This window comes from Vanellus vanellus, assembly GCF_965231255.1.
Source record: "Vanellus vanellus genome assembly, chromosome: 23".
In the NCBI taxonomy this organism is placed as follows: Eukaryota; Metazoa; Chordata; class Aves; order Charadriiformes; family Charadriidae; genus Vanellus; species Vanellus vanellus.
Window position 1 is genome coordinate 2,106,297 of NC_138928.1, and position 19,506 is coordinate 2,125,802.

Sequence of the window (19,506 nt, forward strand, 5' to 3'; positions counted from 1 at the left end):
AATGCACTTGTTAGAAAACACAGATAACGTGGCAAATATTTCATAGATACATGTGAAATATGAAATGGGGTTAACTGGGGAGGACAGACCCTCCGTCGCTCGGGTCCACAGCAGTGTCAGGCACCGTGTCCGCGATGTTCGCCATTCCCTTGGAGACGTTTTATTTCTCAACACAGTCCTGAAGGTCTTAATTTTGCAACTTCTTCTGTTATCTGTTGGGCAGAGCAAAGAACCGCTTTTATGCACAGCCTGGTTTGGAAAACAAGCAACAGGTTATTATTATTATTTTTTTGAGGCAAAGCAGAATATAACAGTGCACGGTAGACCCCTCAGAAAATTTCACACCCCCCTTTCCCACCAAGAAAAAATTGAAAATTTGCTAATTAAAATTGTTTAACGGACTAACTGCAACGCAGTCAAAAGCGAGCTAAAGATAGAAAAAAGATTCATTAAATATATTCCGGTTATTAACTATTATCTCACATTAACGGCAAGTTCCAAATCCAGAATAATTAGCGCAAAGTGGGTTTTCCTCATCATGTTTTTATCTTAATCAGGCTGGGTTTGTCCCGACCCGATATGATTCCCACGATATTAAGCGATTACTTGATCTTATGAATCTGATAGAGGGGATGGCAGGAGCCAGGGCTGATCCCGCATCCAGCGCTCGGAGACCACGGCAGAGCTCAAACCCGAGACCCCGTTTTGGTGGGGGGATGGAGATCTCTAGCAAAGGGCAAAACAACAACAAAAAAAAACCCCCGATGTCTGCCGTGCCGGAGCTGCCGAGCGTCTGGAGGGCATGAACCCAGCCGGTATTGCAACCGGTCGGCTTCGAAGCATGAAGGGACCCATCCTGACTCCTATTTTAATACAGTGAGCTGCTCTGCTCTGTCTTTAAGATGCTGAAATTCTTAGAAAACTTCACGCCACCGCTTACATCCCTCTCGTTTTCAGAAATCCTACGCTCTGCCTTTAGTTCGCACCGCGGCAATCGCAGCATCCCACCGCCCGCCGCGCCACGTCCCGGGCTCTGCGCCCGCCTGCGGAGGGGGGACGGCCACAGTTCCCGAGGGTTTAAGCCCTACGGCAAGGCAGCAGGAGTCACACCCCCAAATTCTGGCCCTTTTCGCGGTGATTTTTCAAGTGGGAATGAGTAAAGCTTCCTATAGTGAGGTTCATTAACTATATTAAAACCAGTGTGTGGTGCACACTAATAAGATGAGCGCTACCACCAAATCAGATTACGCGAGCCGGATGCTTCATTAGCAGCCGGTGATGAGACAAGGGTAGGAAGGATCCGCATTCACGGTTCAGAGCCCAACCTAAGGCGCCGAGACCTGCCTGACCCCGGCTCGTCCCCAAAACAGAGCCTGTTTTCCCCAAAAGGAGAGTCAGGATGGAGAGATGTGAGATGAGACAGGATCCATGTGGCCAGGAGGGTGAGACCCATCCTCTCGATGGTGCAGGGATGATGTTGGAGTGATGCTGTTGCAGGGATGCTGGTGCAGCGCTGATGCTGCAGGGATGCTGTTGCAGGGCTGATGTTGCAGGGGTGCTGTTGCAGTGATGATGGTGGAAGGCTGATGCTGCAAGGATGCTCTTGCAGTGATGCTGGTGCAGTGATGCTGGTGCAGGGATGCTGGTGCAGGGATGCTGGTGCAGGGCTGATGTTGCAGGGCTGATGTTGCAGAGATGCTGTTGCAGTGATGACGGTGCTGGGCTCATGCTGCAAGGATGCTGTTGCAGTGATGCTGTTGCAGGGATGCTGTTGCAGTGATGTTGTTGCAGGGCTGATGGTGCAGTAATGATGGTGCAGTGATGATGGTGCAGTGATGATGGTGCAGTGATGATGGTGCGGGTCTGAAGCTGCAAGGATGCTGTTGCAGTGATGCTGGTGCAGGGATGCTGGTGAAGGGCTGATGTTGCAGGGATGATGGTGCAGGGATGCTGTTGCAGTGATGACGGTGCTGGGCTCATGCTGCAAGGATGCTGTTGCAGTGATGCTGTTGCAGGGATGCTGTTGCAGTGATGTTGTTGCAGGGCTGATGTTGCAGGGATGATGGTGCAGTGATGATGGTGCAGTGATGATGGTGCGGGTCTGAAGCTGCAAGGATGCTGTTGCAGTGATGCTGGTGCAGGGATGCTGGTGCAGGGATGCTAATGCAGGGCTGATATTGCAGGGATGCTGGTGAAGGGCTGATGTTGCAGGGCTGATGTTGCAGAGATGCTGTTGCAGTGATGACGGTGCTGGGCTCATGCTGCAAGGATGCTGTTGCAGTGATGTTGTTGCAGGGCTGATGTTGCAGGGCTGATGGTGCAGTAATGATGGTGCAGTGATGATGGTGCGGGTCTGAAGCTGCAAGGATGCTGGTGCAGGGATGCTGGTGCAGGGATGCTGTTGCAGTGATGATGGTGCAGGGATGCTGTTGCAGTGATGACGGTGCTGGGCTCATGCTGCAAGGATGCTGTTGCAGTGATGCTGTTGCAGGGATGATGGTGCAGGGATGCTAAAAGCAGGCAGAGAAAGGAGAGAGGGGGGATTTCCCGCAAGAAGCAAAGATCCCCTTGCAAGGCAGCACAGCGCTCAGGGGAAAATAAGCTACCAGAGGGGCTTAGCGCTCCTTGCAAGGGTCTCAGACCAGCCGGTTATAAAAGCACCGGCTTATCGTGAAGTGCCAGAAGGACTATTCATGGGCTTAAAGCTGACTGGGGTTGTTTATGCTTTATTGGACGGGGCTTGCTGGGGGGGATTACACCCCCCTCCCACCTGCCAGCAGGGAAGGGCTCCTGCTTTTTTAGCAAAGCAACGGTCAAATTGCCAGCATCCTCAAGCATCGCTGGAGCATTACACAAATAAAATCCAAATAACACCTTCAGCCCGGCACGGCCCAGGAAATGCCGTTGGTTTGGCCGAGAAGGGGACGGCAGAGCTGGGGCTCTGCAGATTAAATGGTAAATAACAATTTTCCCAAACCTGGCAAATAATCCAGTGCTTTGGGGTACCCTGGTGCCTTTTCAGGCTGCATCCTTGCCCTTGTAGAAAGAGCCCCCAAATCCTCAGCCTAAGGATGACGTTATTTCACCAAATTCTGCAGGAACAGCAGTGGGAGTGAGGAGTCGGGAGCATTCGGGAGATATCCCTGCTCCGGCTTCTGAAGGGATCCAGATGTATTCCCATCATATGGGGGTGATGAAATTCTCTCCACTCCAAGAGAAACAGAGGATATTAAACAGCAGCCACAAAAATTAGATGTTTTTAAATCGGCCGAGCCAAATAACTTGTATCCAAGCACTCGGAGCTGGCGAAGCAGCTCGTGAGACTGCAAGTATTGAGTATCTCTTGAGCCCCGGACCTGGTGAAAATCCAGAGGACTGGAAAATAGCTCCTGTTGGGCCAATTTTTTAAGGGATAAACAAAGTGACCTGCAAAACGATGGGTCTGGCCATCTGTCGTTGATCCCAAACAATATGCTGGAACGGCTGAGAGTCTTACGACAGAATTAAAGAGGACGATATAATTGATGCCAATCAAGGCAGGGTTAGGGAAAACAGATCTTATCATGTTAACTTGAGATCTCTTCTCACTGAATTCCACGTTGGGCTGATAAAGGTAAACGCTTGTGTAATTCTCCCCTCTAAGGGAGCTGCGTGACGGCTTGGTTAAGAAAATGGAGCAATAAAGCCGATTCCCGGGAGATATCCCAAGCCAGAAAACCGGCTGAACCCGGGTCGCGCTCACCGGGTGGCGTCTCCTTGTGCGCGCTTCGCTTTATCGGAGCTTTTTGCAACCAGGATGGCGGAGATGTCGCTGAAAGGTTTCCAGCCCCAGGAGAGAAGAGCCCAGGCTTGTTTCAGACTCAGCACAAAGATTTCCTCCTTTAATTTGGAGGTTTCTGAACCGCCGAACGTGATTCGGGCAGCCAAAGGGTAAAGCACAGGCGCCGGGTGCTCACAGCAAACTCCCTTCCCATCCCTCCTGCAAGCTCCAGTCGGCAGAAGGCAACTTTATTTTGAGCCCAAACTTCTTATGTCTCATTTTTGACCCGCTGCAACAGCCTGAAGTTCGAACCGCTACCGGGCTGCGGCGGCAGCTCCAAGCGGAGACCAGCAGGGAGGGAGAAAAGGGATTTCGACCGTAAATGCACGGAGATTTCAGGGGAAAGGATGGAAAAGTAAAGATGCAGAGTGAAGAAACTGGAGGAGAGGGGGGCAGTGATGGGAAGGGGAGGCGTGGGGCAGAGCCGGCATCCCCGGGCAGCTGGGTGAGACCCCGGGCTTCCCTCCAGCTGGGGCAAATAACGGCAGTTAAGGGGGCGTCAGGGTCCGCAGGCTCTGCAAGCTTCGAGAAAGCTGAACTCCATAAAGCCTTTGGAGGATCCTTTACTTCTCGCTCTGTGTTTCAAAACCACCTCTTCCTCCCACGGTGTGTTTCGTTGCTGCATTTCCAAACACTGAACGAAGCTGCTCGGTGTCAGTTACAGATGGGGAAACTGAGGCTCGGAGGAGCCGACCTGCCCAAAGCCACCCCGGCCGACAGCGGACACCCAACGGACACCGCAGCGCTTCCACCCTGCAGGCGCGGGATGCGGGGATGCGTGACGTCACGGACCAACTCCATACCAAATCCCCCGGAGCGACACGGCGTGTCCCCCCCCCCCCCCCCACCCTACGCTGCACTCAGCTCATTTATGGCAACCAAACCCAAAGGCAGAGAAACATCTCACTGCAAAGGCAAAAACCACTTTGTGAAGCGCGTGTTCATCCTGTCCAGGCTCCCTCGCAATTTTAGCGTGCCGGGAGAGCGAGACCCCGAGCACGCACCCCGCTGCCCCCGCAAAGGTTGAGCCTCCCGTCCTTCCACCCCGCATCGAACCGTGACACAATCCCGAAGGATTTTTCCCTATCTATCCGTGACGGTGCTTCGGAGGAAGCCAAGCAAAGCAGCTGGCGCCGGTCAGCATCAAACTAAAACCGACTGCACTCTGCATTTTTGCCAGCGAGCGCGGAGAGAGCCGCTCGCCCATGGAGCCGTGCGCGCCACGCGGCCGAACCGAGTCTTCCCGCCCGCTATGTGCTAAAGCTGCTAAAAATGAAGCGCAACAACTATAGAAAAGCAACAGACGTGACGGAGCTTAACCAGGCGCAGGAAAGCATCTGAATTGCGAGTCTTAAGGAAATGAATCATTCCTAAAGAAAGGCGGCGGTGCGCGGCGGCGGCTGCCTCGCTGAGCCCAGGGTGTGCGCAGCGCCGTTAGGTAAAGACTATTCCTGTTATGAATAGGGGAAGACCAACGATCAGGAAGTATTTGAGCTACTCCTAACTTGACCGACGCGCTGAATGACACAGGAGACAGGTTTTAATTTACTTGAGCGTGTCCTGGTTCATAAGAAGGAGCAAACTGACAGTGCCCCGCGGGGAGGGTCATGCGCGGAGGTTTCCCTGCGCTGCTGCAGAGCATCCTCAGCGCCGCAAACTCAGGCTCCGGGTGGTGATGAGACACAGACGGAGCCCGAAACTTGGGGTGGGGGTGAGGGGGTGGGTGTCGTAAAGCAGAGCCTTGTTCGTGGAAGGAAAAGCACACGGGGGTTCCCGGGGGATTCTCTCGGAGTATTTGTGGCTGAGTTTTGCCGGCAGCGGAGATAAAAGGGCTCCAGCTACAAGGGCAGCGCGGGACCCCGCACGCATCCCTCTTCTGCACAGGGAATGGGTCTCATGAGTGAAAAATGGGATCCACCGGGTGACGAAGAGCAGGAGCCCTGACGCCTTCCCATCGCGCAGCAGCAAACACGTGTCCCATCAGGTGGGATGAATACGGCTTTGACGGAGACACCATTACTCATTTTCCTGTTCGGGAAGCCAAGTACGGGAGTAAAAGGTCTCGATTGTGTCCGGGGCTCGACCACAGCACAGCCGGGAGCGCTTTGACTGGGGCAAGAGCCAGATGCTGTGGAGACGGAGTTGGGGCCGCGCTGCAGGGCTCCCCCCGGCAGCGAAGGTGCCCCCCGCCATGGGATGGCTCTGTCCCCCTCCTCACGCCAGTCCTCTATGTGCCCTAAGAAAACCCTCTATCACCACCCCCCAAAACGATGCCAAACCCTTCCCACTGCCGGAGAGGCAATTCCCAGCCGGGATGAGGCCCCTCAGGGCACCCACCCCGAAACATCCCCAAAATGGGGGGCTGCAGTCCCGTGGCTGTATTGGAGGGCAGCCTCCTGCCGGGGATGCGCAGGGCTCCAGCCCTCCGTGCTCAACGCCCGACTCCCACCCCTGGCACGGGGAGAGGGCTCCCATCACCCAGCACCCGCTGCACAGCACCCACCGGGCTCACCAGCACCCACCGTTAGTGCCGCCTCCACCTTATAAACAGCACTGCGGGAAACAGGGAAAGGCAGCAGCATCCCATCTACAACACATCCTTAACACCCCCCCAAAGTGGAACCAAACCCCCCCTGTTCACACTATGGGTGCAGACCCACAGCAGGGAAGGGTGCAGAAGAGCAGTACCGGCTCTGTAGCAGCGGAGGAGACAATTTACAGGATATTGCCCTGCCCACAGTGTCCTATAACATCCAGAAAGTCCCTATTTCCCCGCGCCCATCGCCCACACAACCGCCTCTGCACGAGGATGCGGGTGCTCTGAGCTCTCCTTCCCGGTACAGGCAGCAATTTGAGAGCGAAAGGCAAAATGAGTCGCGTTTAAATCCTATTTGTCTGTTTGCACTGGCAGGTTTGCAGCCTACCCAGGGACGGCTGGTTAAAGCATTTAAAACGGAGGGGGAAAAAAGGCTCTGCCTTCCATCCTTCCATCGGGCTGCGATGGCAGCCTCCATGTGCGCTCACCAAGATATGCATATTTTAAAAGCTTGGCAGGAAGAGGGCTCCAAACTACACCATTAAAGAGATTTCAGGCAGAACGCTCTCCCTACACACCAACCCCTCCAAGAACCCCTTTCCCGGTGCTGCAGCTCTGCCGGGAGACCCCTCCGCAGCCCATGAGCTCCTTCCCTTCCGCCGGGGAAGCCGCTCGCCCGCCCTTTGCCTCCTCTCAACTGTCCATAAACTGGGGATTAAAAACAAAACAAGAAAAAAAAAAAAAAAAAAAACAAAAAAAACCAAACCCAACTTCTTTTGTCAAGTGATGGAGCAGGAACAATTGCCCGGAAAGAAATTTAACCCTCCTGGAGGAAAGAGATATCCCCAGCCCTTGTTCGTGGCCGCACGTGGGGTGGGATGGATACTGCTCTGCTCCTCCGGCCACCCCAAGCACCCAAAGGGCATCTATTGTGCTGGAGAACAACAGAACCTTTTTAGAAGAGTTCAGGCCTGAAAACACACACACACACACACACACACACACAAAATGGGGCAAATAAGCAGGAGATAAAAGGTGATGGTGTCAAAGCACCGAGCGGAGGAGCCGGGGTTGGGGGCTGCTGCGCGTCCCCTGCATCCCCCTGTACCGGGGACGTGTGTCGAGGTGGCATCAGGGCTGAAACGGGGGAAGGGAACAGGTCCTAAAATACAAGCAGAGGGAAAGGGAAAGGAACCTGTGAAAGGAGGGAGGAGGCTGTACAAGGCTCTGCATCGCCCAGTGCCCCTGTATAAACCATAAAGCATCCGGGGAGGCAGCTACGGCCTCTCAGGGCTGCGTCCCCGGGGCAGGAGCTGCCGGTTCCCGTCCGTGCTCCCATCCTTCGGTGCCAGCAGTGTCACCCTGTCCCTCAGACGCCAGGTAGGAAGGAGAGGGGAGGAGGAGGACGTGGCAGAGAGCATCACCGCCGCGCCACGCGCGCAGGCGACGCGCCGGGGACCGCCTGGGGAGGCAAGCCTTCCCCCCGCTCGCTTTCCGCGGGATCTTAAGCGTCAGCTTTGGGTAAAACGCGTAATTTAAAACATGTATTACATGTAATGTAATAAACTGAGTCTGGGCAACCCCTCGCCTCGCCTTGGGAAGGCTTGGCGGGCGGCTGCCAGACAGCAGCCGCTCATCCTAATCTCCTCACGCTGCCCCCTCTAAGCACATTACAAACAGCCAACTCGCCGCGGAGGCTGAGGCTCGCCTTGAACTCCCCGGTGACCGTTAAAACCGTCCGAAATCCTAACGGGAGGCACGCCGCGAGAGAGCAAAGTCAGTTCGATAAGCAGCCGGCTGCAAAGAGAGCAATCTTTCCGCGATCTCTGCCATTCCTGGCACACCGCACGCGGCAGCCGGTTTCGGAGAAGCCGTCAGACCGTGCAATAACAGAACGCGTTTGTCTGGCTTGAAGGGTACCTAACGAGACAGCGCCGAGGGAAGAGGCAGACAGAAACGGGGCAGAGCACGGAAAGGATATCCCCAGTTCTCCGCGCATCTTAAAGACAGAGCAGCAGTGCTTTTGTATTTTTCAGCGATACCATTCGGTACTGGAGCAAAACTGCCTTTCGCTCCAGTGGATGAAGTGGTTTCCCTGCCGCCTCTCCCCTCCAGCATCTTTTACCGTCAATAAAATCCATTTGAAAGCATTCTACCCTCCCCCCCCCCACCAAAATAAGGTAGGGAGCAGTCAGGAAAGCAAACTAGCAACCTGCAAGGTTTCCGTTTTCTTTTTTAGACAGAGAAACCGAAAATTATACTGTGCCATTTCCAGGAGAACATGTGGTTTCCGTACCCCGTGCAGCTGCCACGGAGAAAACGCAGAGACAAAACTCATCTGCAAACTCCGCCGAGTGGGACCGTTTCCCCTGTTTTTAAACTCAAATCCTCCCTTTAGGCACAGGCATGCGGGGGAGCTTTAATAACAATAAAAAATTGACAACTCGTAGGCAGAAACGACATTCCAGCCGGGGGAAAAGGCGCGCTGGGGTGTTCCCAGTTATCCCAGATAAGGGATCTCAGTTATCCCGGACAAGGGATCCCCGGTTTGTTACCTCCCGCCACGCTCCAGGGCATCTCCCTAATAAAGATCATTTCTTAGATCCTCAGCTGCTGAAAACTAGAGGAGCTCCAATAAAGCTGTCACACGGCATTAGCTGAGAAACTGCTCTGACGTTTTTCTTGGTTATAAAGGGTTTTATTACCGGGGGCTGAGACGGGGCCAAGGGAGAGGGTTACAAACTATCCTCATCCTTTGAAGTCTGGGTAAAATCTCAGCTCAACTCCCATTTCGGCACGGCCGGCATCTCTCAGGACAAATCCCCCCTTTCTACACACTTGGCAAAGGTGTGACTCGCACAGGTCGGCGGTCAAATCTCTCCTTGCGGTAGGAGGGATTTAACAGCATCCCTGGGGCGGTACGCTACCTCGAAGGAATCTGGGTTTATTTAACCCAAAACGCAGCAAACCGGAGCAGAGCTGGAGCCGAGGCGCTCCAGGCTGAGCAGCCGGGCCCTGCCTTCAGCCTTTTTCGACGGCAGCGCTCAGATCGAAAAGTCAAACCCCTGAAAATAACCTTTTTAGCACAGAATTGAAGAAATCCAGCTGCAAAAATAAAAATAAATAAAAATAATAAAAAAAAAAAAGAACAAGCAGCGGGGATTTTCCTCCCGTGCACAGCGCTAAAAAGCAAATATAAGCGGAGGAGGTATAGGTCGTTATCCCACTTTCCCGAACGTGCACAAAAATATCCCAGAGCAGCAGGGTAAGCTGGAAAAAATCACCTAAGCAGTGGAAAACACGAGTTTGTTGTTTGTTTTGTTTTTTTTTTCCCAAAATAGCAACATTACTTTATGATGCCATTAAACTCTACCCCGTGCAAGGCTCACCTGATCCCATCAGATGTCCCGTGGCCCCCGGTGCGCACGTAAGGATGAAGCCGGTGTGTTTTCCCCGGCGGGGTTTTTTGGTTACTTTTCAATCCTGTTTTTTTTCTAGATCTGTGTCCCCCCCCCCTCCTCGTTTCCAAAAGCTGCCGGGGGTTTCTCAGCCCAGCTTTCCCGCTGGCCGCTGGGTGCCATTTCGCGTGGGGTTTTTGGGGGAGACGTCGGGTTTCGTGCGGCACAGGGACCGGGGGAGGGAAAACGCCGGGTGGTTCTCAGCGGAGCGGGCGCTCGTGTTTGCAGGATGAGACACTCCATCCCCAAATTTCACTGCCAAGGTGGGAGCTCCGCTGCCGGGGAGAGCTGGATTTGTGGTGTGCTTATTGCCTACGGATGCTTCGTTCGGCACAGGGGAAGCCGCAGGAGGGGGACACGACGCGGCCTGGGAAGGGGGTGTCGGGATGATGGGGTCACATAGCGGGACAGAGCCGCCGTGTCCTGCGGGATGACGGGGCTGGAACCATCTGGAAAGGGTTGGTTTGTTGTTTTTTTTTTTTGCGGGAAGAGCGAGGACCAAGGGGGATGGGAGAAGGGATGCCATGACAACCTTTGGGGGTTTCCCAGGAAACCAGGGTCGCCATGGCAACTGCATCACTCCGGTCCGAATCGGTGACTTCCGCTGGAAGGCGTGTTCGCCACTTTAATCTTCTTGCGATAAGCGGCCGCATCTCTCCCAAACGCGTTGCAAAAAAAAAAAAAACCCAAACAAAAAAAGGAGGAAGTATCCTTTTGTCTCCAGCTGGGTGGGTTTGAGGCTGCACAGCCGCGGCGAGGAGCTCATCCCGGATCCTGCATCCCCCGGTCCACGCCGGCACCGTCAGCTCCTGAAACCGGTCCATTTTGCCTTTCGCCTCCCTCCTCCCCGCACAGAGACCCGCTGCACGGCCACACATTTGACGTTGGATGAAATAACACCATAGGGTTGGCAGGGGAAGGGAATTCAGATTAGAAAACGAGGGCTTTGGGGGTTTGGGGGTTGTTTTTTTTTTTTTTCTATTTAAATCAGCATTGATTGCACTCGGTCTCTGACCAGATTAGAATTTCATAAACGATCTAACGGGGGAGAAAAGGGAATCTGTGATGTGCCCGTAATGGCACACCACATGTTTCAATATTAAGCGTCATTTAACAATGTGGTAACAGAGACTCTCTGCAAAATTAAATGGTTATTTCCTCCCAACCCCCTTCCAGTACGCTCTGCAACATGTTTTCCTCGTCTCCCCACCCAATCCGGGGTTGTTAATCCAACAAGTGAGCTTATGCGATGGAAGGGAAATCGGCTACACGCTGCCTTTAGGGAAAGGGAAGGGGGGGGAGAAATTCGGGAGCAAAGCGAGAGGTCCCCAAAACCCAAGAAAATAAAAGCAGCCCTGCAACACGTTGCAGAACAAACACCTGTTTCAACGGTGAGTGTGTTTTGTCTTCATCTTCCTTCTCTTTACCCTTTAGCTGTCCTCTTCTTCGGAGAATTTTAAATCCTTTTTTTTTTTTTTTCCCGGCTCTTTAGAAAGGAAGGATCTAAAAAAATAAACGTATAAAAACGAGGGCACACACAGACCGACGATGGTGCATGTTCCACACAATACCGAGTACACAGTCACTTTGCATTATTACTGTTATATTTTTTTTTACCGCGTCCTCAGATTTTGTTGCCGTTTGTTTTGGTTTTGCTGTTTTAAACGTCCGTAAAGATCTTTTTGATGTTCACACAGTTGGGATTGTTTGTGGTTGTGCAGTTGCCTGTCTTAAAGGCAGCCTGTTTGAATGCACTGTGGTTGATTCCCCCTTCCTCGATCACCATGTACTCGGACTTGCTGAGGGTGGAATTGCTGCGAGCCTTCCTCATCTCCTCGCTGGACGAGAGATGCTGGCAGCTCCCGACGTGCATGTATTGGGCTTGCTCCTCACCCTCTGTCTCCCGGTGGTAGAAATAGTTGAAATTGGAGACTATCACGGGCACGGGGAGAGCGATGGTTAGCACCCCCGCGATGGCACAGAGGGACCCCACAATCTTCCCCCCAATGGTGATGGGGTGCATGTCCCCGTAGCCCACCGTGGTCATGGTCACCACCGCCCACCAGAAGGCATCGGGGATGCTACTGAAACCCGAACTGGGGTCATCGGCTTCTGCGAAGTAGACAGCGCTGGAGAAGAGGATGACGCCGATGAAGAGGAAGAAGATGAGCAAACCCAGCTCCCGCATGCTGGCCTTGAGGGTCTGCCCCAGGATCTGCAGCCCCTTGGAGTGCCGGGAGAGCTTGAAGATGCGGAAGACCCTGACCAGTCGGATGACTCTGAGGATGGCCAAGGACATGGCTTGCTGGCCGTTGCCTTGCCTCTCAGCCAGCTCGGTGCCCAGCGTGATGAAGTAGGGAATGATGGCCACAATGTCAATGATATTCATGATATTCTTGGAGAAGGTGGCCTTGCTGGGGCAGGCAAAGAAGCGGACCAGCAGCTCGAAGGAGAACCAGATGATGCACAAAGTCTCCACTACAAAGAAAGGGTCGGTGAAGGACGATACCATGGAAGCAGCCGAAGATGAGGAGTTGGTGAAGACATCAGGTGGAAGAGGGCCACCACCCGTCCCGAAGGTCCCCCCAGTTCCCTCATAGTCATGGTCATCTCTGAATTCAGGCAGGGTCTCCAGACAGAAGATGACAATAGAGATAAGGATGACCAGGACAGAGACGATGGCAATGCCTCGGGCCGGCCCAGAGCTCTCGGGGTACTCGAAGAGGAGCCACACTTGGCGCTGAAACTCCTTGTCGGGAAGCGGCCGCTGCTCCTCCCGAATAAAACCCTCATCCTCCCGAAACTTCTCCATGGCCTCCTCCCCTAGCTGGTAGAAGCGGATCTCCTCGGAGAAGATATCGATGGGGACGTTGACGGGTCGTCGGATGCGCCCGCCTGACTGGTAGTAGTAGAGGATGGCGTCGAAGCTGGGACGGTTACGGTCGAAAAAATACTCGTTGCGGAGGGGGTCGAAGTAGCGCATCCTCTTACGTGGGTCCCCCAGCAGCGTCTCGGGGAACTGCGCCAGCGTCTTCAGCTGGGTCTCAAACCGCAACCCCGAGATGTTGATCACCACCCGCTCGCAGCACTCGTGCTCCCCACCGCCCGCGGGCTGGCCGGCGGGGACGGCGGCCGGAGTCGGGGGGTGATCGTAGCGCTCCCCCCCGAGCAAAGGATGAGGATGCTGTGGTTCTTCCAGCAAAGGGTCTCCGCCGCCCCCCACCACGGTCATGTTGCCTTCCTCCCCTTCTTCACCCTCTTCCTCCTCTTGCTCGGGGACCGGCTGGGGGGCGGCGGGGGGCAGCTGCTCGGTGTAGCCCAGGTTGTGGTGGCTGCTGGTCGAGCCGCCCCGCGGATGCCGGCCAGTGGAGGAGGCAGCCGGAGAGTAGAGCAAGCTCCGGCGCTCGTCCATAAAGGTATGGGGCGGAAGGGGAAAGGGGAGGGGGGGGGGGGAGGACCGGAGAGGCGGCAGCCGAAGCCTTTGCTTCCCCTTCTTCCTCTTCTTCCTCTTCTTCCTCCTCCTCCGAGCGGAGAGGGAGAAACAGCCGCCCAACTCCTCCAGCGGCCGCCGCTGCTCTGATAGAGCTGAGGCTCTTCTCAAAAAATCCGCCCCCAGCCCTGGCGCCGCCTCGCTCAGTCACCGCTCCCGGAGACACCCACCAGCACCCCCCGGCCCTGCCCCGCACCCCCACCACCCCTGCGGGCACCCCCTGCCCCTGCCCCAGCCCCCGGGGAGGGGGTCCCGATCCCTACCCCCCACCCAGCGACACGCCGAGGGGCTTCGGTCCCCTCCCCGGAGCATCCTTTGATGCTCAGCGGGTCGCAAGCGGGGAAGAGTTGGGTTTGGTTTTTTTTTTTTTTTTCCTCTGGCAGAATCCGCTGCCTTAGAAAGAGTTTTTCTGCCCTTCCCCCGGCAAAGGGAAACGTAATTTTTATTCGTAATTTGGGGGTTTGCCTGGTTGTTTCAAGTCACCGTTTCAAGCCGCGGCGGGGGCTGCGGGTAATGGGAAGCAGACAGCGGCGGTCGGAGCCGCCAACAGTTGTTTTGAATCAGCGTTTCGGCTAAAGTGGGGATTTTTTTTAATTTTTTTTTTTTTTTTTCTGTCTGTAGAGAAGAGAGAGCATGTGCGTGTGCGTGTGTGTGCACAGGCGGGTGCGTGCATGTGTGTGTTTGCACACACACATATGTGTGTGTGTGTGTGTGTGTGCATCCCCCCCCCCCCCAGCACAATAAATGGAGAAGCGAAGCTGAGCCACCCTCCATCAGGGTGGTTTCAGTCTGAACCCAAATCTGCTTTTCAGACTTTCCTGCAAGAAAGCCAAAAGGATTTGAATGGCTTTTTTTTTTTTTTTTCTCCCTTCAATTGATCTTCTTATGCAAATAGTTCAATTTTGGTCAAATGGGATTTTTTTTTAAGGCGAAAACCTCCTCTGCAGGAGTCCAGTGCTGGAAAACACTCCATCCCCAGGAGATGTGCACCAGGGACAACCCAGGATCTCTGCACCCACCTGTGCCCATCTCCCCCCCAGCACCCCTCACTGGTCCCCATTTTCCCAAAAATCCCATGACAGCAGAAGCGCTTTAATCCCCAGCCACGTGCCAAGCGGGTTTTAAGCAATTCAGGGAATTCCCATCTCGGGGAAAAACCCCCACCACGATGGTCGGGGAGAGGTGAGAAGGGTGACGCGCTGCCGTTCCCACACCCGCCGGGTGGTCCCACCGCGACAGAGGTTCAAACCCCTCCGCCAGCCCCGCGTTAGCTCATCACCGGGGTTATTTTTAACCAGCGCAGCCTCCAGAAGGTAGAGAGAAAAACAGATGAAAAGATCAAACTTATTTATATTTTAAATGAGAAACAAGCTGTACAAAATATACAAACGTAGGGGGGGAAACAACAATAAATATTGGTGTAAGAGCCGACTCCGGACTGTAAATGGGAGATTAACAGTGTGGACGAGGGGTGAGTGAGCCGAGCCCACCTTCCTCTTTGCTGACAGAAGAAAAAACCCTCTGCCACCAAAAATCAGGGAGGTTACCCGGGGGAATGAGCCCCGGAGAGGTCCTGCTGGAGAGCAGCTCTGTGGGAAGGGACCTGGGAGTCCTGGTGGCCAACAGGATGCCCACGAGCCAGCAATGTGCCCTGGTGGCCAAGAAGGCCAATGGCATCCTGGGGGGCATCAAGCAGAGTGTGGCCAGCAGGTGGAGGGAGGTCATCCCCCCCTCTGCTCTGCCCCGGGGAGGCCACATCTGGAGCGCTGTGTCCAGTTCGGGGCTCTCCGGGTCAGGAAGGACAGGGAACTGCTGGGGAGGGTCCAGCAAAGGGCTGTGGAGATGATGAGGGGACCGGAGCATCTCTCTTACGAGGAGAGGCTGAGGGCCGTGGGGCCTTTCAGTCTGGAGAAGAGAAGACTGAGGGGGGATCTTATCAACGCTTATCAGTCCTTCGAGGGCGGGTGCCGGGGGGTGGGAACGGTCTGTGTTCAGTGGTGCCCAGTGACAGGACAGGAGGGAACGGGCACAAACGTGACCATGGGCAGTTCCATCTCAACCTGAGGAGGGACTTCTCTCCTGTGCGGGCGGCAGAGCACTGGCACAGCTGCCCAGAGAGGGGGGGAGTCTCCCCCTCTGGAGCCATTCCAAACCCGCCTGGAGGTGTCCTGTGCCACTGCTGGAGGTGCCCCTGCTCTGGCGGGGGGTGGCACTGGGGGAGCTCCAGAGGGCCCTTCCAGCCCTGACCAGATTGGGATTCTGTGAAAAGGTGGACCTGGCTGTGGGACATGACCCAAGCCAGCCTTTAGGTGAGCTGCCCACTCTGCCTCCATCTCCACCAGCCTCCCAGTGCTGGCATGGCCAGCGGTGGGTTTGTCATACCAGCAGTAGGGCAGCAGCTCAGTGTGGCCGTTGGAAGACATTCACCCGACAATCACACGCAGGGACACTCATCTCCAGGCCACGTCACCTTGGCCCAGGCTTGGACACATGACCCTTGTTGCCACCTCCATCCTTGGCTTTAAGCCCCACTCACGAGTCCTGTTTTGCTTGAGGCTGCAGATCTCCTGGGATGAGGGAGTTGGGGCAACGGGGTCCCAGTCTTGCTCCCCCATTGTTCCTACAGCAATTAATAGTGCTAATCAGCAATGTGCTCCCACCAAGAGTATCCACTCCTCCCTTCCAACACACAGACATCTCCCTGCCATCCCAAGCCCCAGAGGAAGCAGGAAGCAGAGCCCTGGAGCATCATTAACCCTTGAGCTGCCCACATTGCTCATGGGTTGAGAAAAATTCCTAGAAACAACAGTTGACATCCAAGTTTGAGGCTCTATTCTCTGCAGGTTTCATGATCATGAAACAACCATCATCTCCTCACTACATACATGTGTGCGGCAGTTAAAAACTTGTCTGGCTCATGTCTTTCCTCTCCTAGGATTTCTGCCAATAAATCACTGTCATCTGGTCTAAGGCAAACAAACAAGGCTGCTTTAAGCCATAAACATTTATCGATGACAAAAGGCTCGAGGCAACAATGCATAACTTCCATAATTGCAACAGTTTCCTCTGGATCTCAGTCAGGGGCAAACTCTTCGGAAATTATTGAGCGCATCACAGTCCTTTGGGACGCTGCTAGGAAAAGCCCTTCTCTTAAAATCCTCCAGAGGAGGATTAAGCCCTTACCCCCCATCAGCTGCCACACAGCAGCAGATGTTAACCCTTGAGCTCCGGGCAGCTTTGGTCCGGCATTGCGTTGGCTCAAAGGATTTCTCCGGGGGCTACAGCCTGGTGGCCCCAGGCACCACGTGGCCTCCCGGTCCTGCTTACTCCTCCGCTGCTTCCCCGTAATCCTATCAAAGCCAATTAAGCTGTGCCAGACGAGCAGGCAGAGAGCAGCCGGAGGGGCAGATCACCTCCTCCCCGACAAAGTCCCCTCAGCTCCTTCCTTCCTTCCTGAGGTCCCCAACGAGGTTTGGTTCAGCATCAGGGATCCAGCAAGAGCATCACCTCCTGCTTGGCACCAGCCACCGCCAGCCCCACGCGTGTTCCCTGGAGGGGTTTGCACACAGGCGCTGCACCAAGCCCCAGATTTGTCGAGTGGCAACAGAGGTGGCCCGGTTCACATCCCAAAACCAGGAGGTGTGAGCACAAGGGCAGAGGCAGGGGAATAAAAACCCAGAGGAAGGGACATCTCTGCCACGCTGGGAGCTCGCTGCGCGAGGTGCAGCATCAAACCTGCTCCTCCAGGCTGCGGCTTTGCTGTCTAATGCAAGACGCCCCAGTCCTCCCTCTGCAAGTTTCTCTCCGCTTTTTCATCCAGCTCTTCTGCTGCATCTGGTCTCAACAAATTCAATTTTATTCCTAACGGCCATTTAAGAAATCCCCCTGTGCAATGATCTACAGGCTGACCTGTAACATCAAATGCCGTTTCTACAAAGACGCAGAGAAAGCAGCACTCTTTTCCTCCTTTAATGGCCTTCCCAGGGCAGATTTCCAAGCAGAAGGGACACACAGCTTCCCTCTTCCCATACCAGCCCCGCGCCACGAGCAGAACCCCCCCACCGTCCCTCCCCAGGGGGACACGGGCTGCAGAAAACATCTCAGGACCTTCACCCCGACCCTCAGCTATTCCCCAGCATGGGGACACCAGACAGGCACACCCAGACGGGGGATCTCAGCACCCTGCCTCCACCTTGAAATCTTGCCTCCTTCTTGCTGAACCCCATCGCTTCCCAAGCAGCCTTTTGGGATTGTCCTTCTCCCACCAAACTCCCTCCTTGTCCCTCGTTAGCACCAGGCAATTGGGCAGAGCCGTAGGGCATCCAGCCCGGCTGCTGCCCAGAGCGGGACTTCACCTGCTCTCCCCTCCCTCCCGCTTGAATGGGAACGCTGCCTCCATTGATAAATCTGGGACAAATCCGCCATTCTTTATTTTGGAGGATCAGAAACCTTTCAGCACAAGCGCTGTTGCAATAATACCTTAATGCACTGTAAATGTATCGTCTCTCCTCCCACAGTGGAGGGAACGCGCAAAGCCCCAACCAACCGCTCCATCAAGGCAGCGCAGTATTAACCCACTGGTGAGGTTCCTCATGTCATCGCGGAAACGTGAGCTCTACCTCTGCCGCTCATCACTGTAACGTGGACAAACATTACAGATAAAGGCTCAAGGTTGTCACTCGGGTCACTAATCACTGCCTGAAACCTTTGCAGACAGGACTGCAGAGGACTGTTGGCGTCAGACGGGCAGTTCAGCATCACCCCAACTTTTCAAGGTTAACTTGGAGCAATCCATACATTATACAGCTGAAACAGATGAACGGATGCTCTAACCCTGCTTTGATTAGCTTGCTTCAGCCAGGTTCAGCTGCTTTCCCTCCCTGTAGCCTTCAACTGGTTCTTCCCCACCAGATTTGAGACCCCACCTGGAGTATGAGATCCCACCTGGAGTACTGCCTCCAGCTCTGGAGCCCCCAACATAGGAAAGACATGGACCTGTTGGAGCGGGGCCAGAGGAGGCCCCGGAGATGCTGGGAGGGCTGGAGCCCCTCTGCTGGGAGGACGGGCTGGGAGAGTTGGGGGGGTCAGCCTGGAGAAGAGAAGGCTCCGCGGAGACCTCAGAGCCCCTTCCAGTGCCTAAAGGGGCTCCAGGAGAGCTGGGGAGGGACTTTTTACAAGGGCATGGAGTGATAGGATGAGGGGGAATGGCTTCAAACTGGAAGAAGGGAGATTTAGATGAGATATGAGGAAGACCTTTTTTCCTGTGCGGGCGGTGAGCCCCTGGCGCAGGGTGCCCCGAGAAGCTGTGGCTGCCCCATCCCTGGAGGTGTTCAAGGCCGGGTTGGACGGGGCTTGGAGCAACCTGGGCTGGTGGGAGGTGTCCCTGCCCAGGGCAGGGGGTGGGCCTGGATGGTCTTCAAGGTCCCTTCCAATGTAAACCATTCTATGATTATCCCTGATTTAATTATGATTGTTTCCTCAGCAACTGGGGAATAAGTTGAACAATGCTCCAGACTGACCAGTGCTGCCATCCTCACCTTGTGGAGACAGGAGATGGGAGTGTCCCCACAGTCCCCGAGGCTCACAGCCTTCCAGGAGAGCTGTGCTGTTATCCCAGCGTACACCGAGATGGAGTCACCGACCCCACTGCCAGAAATCAGGCATCCCATCTCATCTCCTCGTCAAGCCACAAAAGGATCTGATGAGGGTTACGCCTCTGGGGTAACATCTAGAGTAAGACAAATTCTCCGCCGACACCACCCAGGGAGGCAGCAGGAGGGGTGGGAACTGAATCTTGATCTCCCAGGATGAATTTAGCGCTGCAACTCTGGAGCGCACAGTCCCTATTCCTGTCCTCGTCTTAGTCAGACTCCGGGTGTAACTCAGCCACGGAGCGAATCCTTCAGTCTCTCCGTGCCTCAGTTTCTCATCTGTACATTAAGAGAATATTTCTCGCCTCCCACCTAGAGTCTATTTAAATCCTACACCAGAAGCCTTTCGCTGCGCTCGTGGTTGCAGAAAATGAGAAAGATACTGAAATTTGGAAGAGGGAGGAAAATTCGATGCTGTCTGAATACTGCGGCTTGCTTAGCCCTCAGCTCGGGTGAAGAGCATCGCTGTGAGCTCCGGAGGGATAACCGATGCCTCTCTTTAACAGGGTATTCACACCAAGCACAACAGGACCCCAAACACCCCGGGATCC

The 19,506-nt window shown here is 54.7% G+C and overlaps 1 protein-coding gene across 2 annotated transcripts; it reads right to left on the minus strand.

The window, feature by feature from the left end:
* Nucleotides 1-109: 109 nt before the first annotated feature.
* Nucleotides 110-13,226, minus strand: LOC309680879 (potassium voltage-gated channel subfamily A member 3-like; the record flags this gene model as incomplete). 2 transcript variants are annotated; one of them, XM_082494636.1, is made up of 2 exons in its annotated part: nt 110-212; nt 11,195-13,226. In XM_082494636.1, the coding sequence occupies one exon, from the start codon at nt 13,224-13,226 to the stop codon at nt 11,475-11,477; it is 1,752 nt and encodes a 583-aa protein (XP_082350762.1). In that variant the 3' UTR covers nt 110-212; nt 11,195-11,474. The 2 variants fall into 2 exon arrangements, with proteins under 2 accessions (XP_082350762.1, XP_082350763.1); XM_082494637.1 differs by lacking the exon at nt 110-212 and adding an exon at nt 10,625-10,676.
* Nucleotides 13,227-19,506: the final 6,280 nt, after the last annotated feature.